At 42.1% G+C, this 4,072-nt stretch overlaps 1 protein-coding gene across 2 annotated transcripts; it reads left to right on the forward strand.

Annotated features, from left to right (window-relative positions):
- The first annotated feature begins 1,283 nt into the window (after positions 1–1,283).
- LOC115734311 (probable ribosome biogenesis protein RLP24) lies at positions 1,284–3,552 on the forward strand. Of its 2 annotated transcripts, none has more exons than XM_030665045.2 (5): positions 1,284–1,437; positions 1,862–1,974; positions 2,536–2,649; positions 2,814–2,950; positions 3,094–3,552. In XM_030665045.2, exons 2-5 carry the CDS (start codon positions 1,894–1,896, stop codon positions 3,266–3,268), a joined length of 507 nt encoding a protein of 168 aa, XP_030520905.1. In that variant the 5' UTR covers positions 1,284–1,437; positions 1,862–1,893; the 3' UTR covers positions 3,269–3,552. The 2 variants fall into 2 exon arrangements, with proteins under 2 accessions (XP_030520905.1, XP_048137275.1); XM_048281318.1 differs by lacking the exon at positions 1,284–1,437 and adding an exon at positions 1,478–1,642.
- The last annotated feature ends 520 nt before the right edge of the window (positions 3,553–4,072 follow it).

Here is a 4,072-nt window from a genome sequence, read left to right on the forward strand (position 1 = left end):
TTACTTGGAACTAAGAAAAGGGTCGCACGCATGTCGGGAAAAAGGGAAAAATTTACATGTTCATTAGGAAAGCAAGACCGATGGGCAAGGCCTTCCATATGCATTGTTAGGATCCTAATTATAAGTTGAGAGGACTTCGATGCACGGCTTATATGATCTCGGGCACTCCCACCTTAATAGCTAACTGTCGGGATGCGGTTTCCTGCCATCCCTCCCCTAAAACCGGGGTATGTTCCGTTGCCTAACTTGACATCTCTCCCACATGAGAATTAATTCAAAAGGGCAAAAGCACTCGATGAAGGCTGAAAACAAAGCCAATACCTGACAATGCTGCACATGCTAGTCATTGAATGAGAGAAATTGGACAATAACGTCGAGTTTGGGATGCCCTGAGTTGACCTGAATGCCTAATTTCTTCGCCTCCTCCTTATCATATTCTTCCTGATGAGGATTTCCAAAGGTTTGACGGTTAAGTGAGCGCCACGTGTGTAGGTACACAAATTGGGGGGCGTTCTTGTTTAATTTGCAGAGACAACATGGTGAAACGAGCAGAGGACGAGGTAGGAATCAGAGGCATGCGTTGTCTAAAAGTAGGTGGGTGCCGTGGTAGAAGCGCAGGGCAAGGGCTCTTAACATTGACATGAACTCATGGTAGACCACAGAGTAGCAGAAACGGAGCTGCAGCCCGGGGTAGACTCACCTACCGGCAACACGCGCTAACCCGTCCCGATCTTTCGCCGTCGAGATGCGACGATGGAAGGAGCGAAGCAAGGACCTGACCCTCTTCATGGAAGGTAATGGAAAGAAGGAACGAGTGCATCAGGAGCCTTAAAACTTGTCACAGAAGTGTGATTGAGTTATAAGACTTTCAAAAAATGCAATTGATTCCTAAAAATTGTCACAAAAGTCCGCTTGAGACCTAAAATTTTGTGCAATCAAATTCTATAACTTGTCAAGTTGGTGTAACCAACCTTTAGAAGAACATTAAATGAAATCCATGGGCCGTTGTTTCATTCAGTAGTTAATGGCCTAATTAAGGTTGGAAATCTGGTTTTCTTGATTACAAAAAGTTCGACTAAAAAAAAAGGATTACAAAAAGTAAATTTGGACCCGAATGAGCTAATACTATTTTTTTTTTTTTTGGGGTCAGAAGCTAATACTAAAATTTAATCGCAAGTAAATTTTAGAGGGAGATATGTGGGCCTTGGTGACCATGGACCCTGTCCAGACGGGCTTTAGAGCCCGCTACTACTGTAGAATATGGATCGGATGATCCGGCCCATTGTTAAGAGAAGACCATCACCGGGCTGATATCTTTCGGGCTTAACGCATGATTTCGGATCTAAACCTGCTCCACGCACGCCCCTTCCACCTCCATTAAACCCTGCACCGTCCTCCGACGGCGGCGAAGCAAAGCGAAGCGCCGAATCGTGACTTGTAAGGCCACCCTCTCTCTCTGAGCTCTGAGCTCTGAGCTCTGTCTTCGTCTTTCTCAATTAGCCGCGAAGGTTGCTGGGTTGCGTCCTGATTTCGCGAGTGTAGAACGCACTTTTTGATTTTGGGCAGTGTTAGGGTTCACTTTCCCGTTTCTTTCCTGGTCATTAGATTTCAGTATCGTATCGTGGTGCTACCTGGAACTCTGGCGTTTCTCTCTTTAGCTTCGTCATTGCCGATTTTCCATCGCGTGGACAGTTTACGACTTATTCGTTCTCGAGATATGAATCGAGTTTCTTCACGTAGTTTAATGTTCGCTGCTGTAGTTTGTCAGCTGTGAAAAATTGGTAGAGATTGTTTCTGAAGGTTTATTGGGCTTTCTGGGTATCTATTTTAGCGACTACACACTTTGTTTTCCCTCGTCCAGAAATTTATGCTTCGATTTGACGTGGAAGCACAATGAGGTTGGAGAAGTGCTGGTTCTGTTCCTCCACCGTATACCCTGGCCATGGTATTCAGTTTGTTCGAAATGATGCTAAGGTATGTTATCGCAGCGCATACATCGAAATCTTCCTTAGGTGTACCATGGAGAACTTCTCCACTTTTTGCTGGGTTACTGCAAATTCTGTAGATTCCTATGGAATCAGGGTATGGGTTGTTATTTGATACATTGTGGTTAGTGACATTGGTAAATTAGTTTAAGGCACAGAAAGAGAGGGATTCGAAAGACAAAAGCCTACATAGTAGTTCTAATGCCACTATCAATTCATTCATAATCGATTCTTAGATAGTTGCGGACAATCAATTAGAAAACCTAAAAAAAAAACTTTTCATCAACAACCTTCCCGGAAGATAAAACTAATCCTTTGGGGTCTCATTTTCTTTCTACCTGACAGGACAAACAAATAGGAAGGGATGTTTCTTTCATTGTATTGTTAGAATCATGCTGTCATCTTCCTTTGTGCTATTGCAACTGGCATTATGTTTTTCCTTCTTTGGATGCATTAAATGAAATTGGTGTCTGTGTGATGTTTTTGAGATTCTAGAGGGGTAGAACACTGGGAATTGGGACGCACACCCTTATTGTCTATACCCGTGCAGATATTCCGGTTTTGTAGATCCAAATGCCACAAGAACTTTAAGATGAAGAGAAATCCTCGGAAGGTAAAATGGACCAAGGCCTATAGGCGATTACACGGAAAAGATATGACACAGGTAAATAAATTGGTTTGATCTTTTGATGTTTCTTTGTGATCTCATTTATCAATTACTTCTTTTCTTGGCTGTACGCATGTCTTGTTTGTCTGTGCGATTAGAAAGTGTGTAGAGTATTCTGATAGACTGATCTTGGCTCTCTCTATGCTCTGTTCCTCTTCAAGGATTCAACTTTTGAATTTGAGAGGAAGAGAAATCGGCCAGAGAGGTATGATAGGAATCTGGCGGAGAACACATTGAAGGCCATTAAGAAGATAGACAAGGTTAGAGTCGATAGGGAGGCCAGGCACCACAAGAACAGGTATTAGCTCATTCCTTTTGAATTTTTCTAGAAGTAGAGTAGTTCTTGCTCTCTCTCTCTCTCTCTCTCTCTATATGTGTGTGTGTGTGTGTTCGTGTTTTGACAAGTGACAATGGAGTAATTGTGTCCCGGTTAAATGGCAGAATGAGGGGCAAGAAAGCAAAGGAGCAGAGAGAGGCAGCGAAGGAGTTGGAGCAAGGAATTCACCTGGTCAAAGCTCCATCTGTACTTCAAGAGGAGCCATCTCTCACTTTGCCCAAGATCAAGGTCAAGGTTTCTCATCAAGAATCTCAGGAAAACCGAGCTATGGAAGAATGATTTCATCATCAAAACCAGTTCCATATACATTTGTTTCATCATTAGGATTGAGGTCTTATCAATTTTCCCCTGTCCGGTTACTTGTAAGGGTATCATAAACTTATCTGGTTTTGGTCTGAATACTCCGATGCCCCCTCTCTCTGTGATGTCTAATGATCATGACTTAAGACCAGTGCACATTGCTGGTTCTTTTCCTTTTTGAGTTAGTATATTAATGAGACCTCCGAGGAATGTAGTATGTTCGGATTGGATGTTCATAAGTTGAAAGTGTTGGAGCCTTAATGGATACTAAAGTCTATCATTGTTTTCAATTGTTCAGTTGCATTTGTTCTCACTTCTGCTGTCGGGTGAAATATGTGAGGGTGTACATATATTACCATCAGGAGGGTAAGATTACTTGTTTGTTCCTCTTGTGGTGAGTTTTTAGTTTTTCCAAGTAAAGGTTATGACGCAGTAGATCTTCTTTTGTGGCTGGCTGCTGTATTTTGTCGCTTGTTGGAAGGAGCCAATTTATTGCTAACAATCTGATTTTCAGTGACTTTGTTGAAATTGATTCCTAAATTGAAGCCGACATTTGTTTACATACCTTTTTTCTCCTTGTCTTGGAAGACAGGAGGAGGTATGCAAAGAAGACTCTTTTGGCAACTTCTGGTAGTGGTGTATTTTATTAATGATACAAGCTAAATATCTTCCAAACGGTGATGGATGAACCAACTGGTTCGTGAAAGGGATTCATGGTCATTGGAAAGGAGGGAAGATGCTCACAAGGATATATCTTAAAGCAGATAATGTTTATCTACCTTT

Source organism: Rhodamnia argentea, chromosome 6 (assembly GCF_020921035.1).
Source record: "Rhodamnia argentea isolate NSW1041297 chromosome 6, ASM2092103v1, whole genome shotgun sequence".
Classification (NCBI taxonomy): domain Eukaryota; kingdom Viridiplantae; phylum Streptophyta; class Magnoliopsida; order Myrtales; family Myrtaceae; genus Rhodamnia; species Rhodamnia argentea.

Excerpts from the sequence above, each read along its gene's own strand:
- LOC115734311 (XM_030665045.2), top strand. The coding sequence starts at position 1,894 with ATGAGGTTGGAGAAGTGCTGGTTCTGTTCCTCCACCGTATACCCTGGC. Across the intron at positions 1,975-2,535 it reads TTGTTCGAAATGATGCTAAG|ATATTCCGGTTTTGTAGATC; the intron begins GTATGTTATCGC and ends ATACCCGTGCAG. Across the intron at positions 2,650-2,813 it reads ACGGAAAAGATATGACACAG|GATTCAACTTTTGAATTTGA; the intron begins GTAAATAAATTG and ends TTCCTCTTCAAG.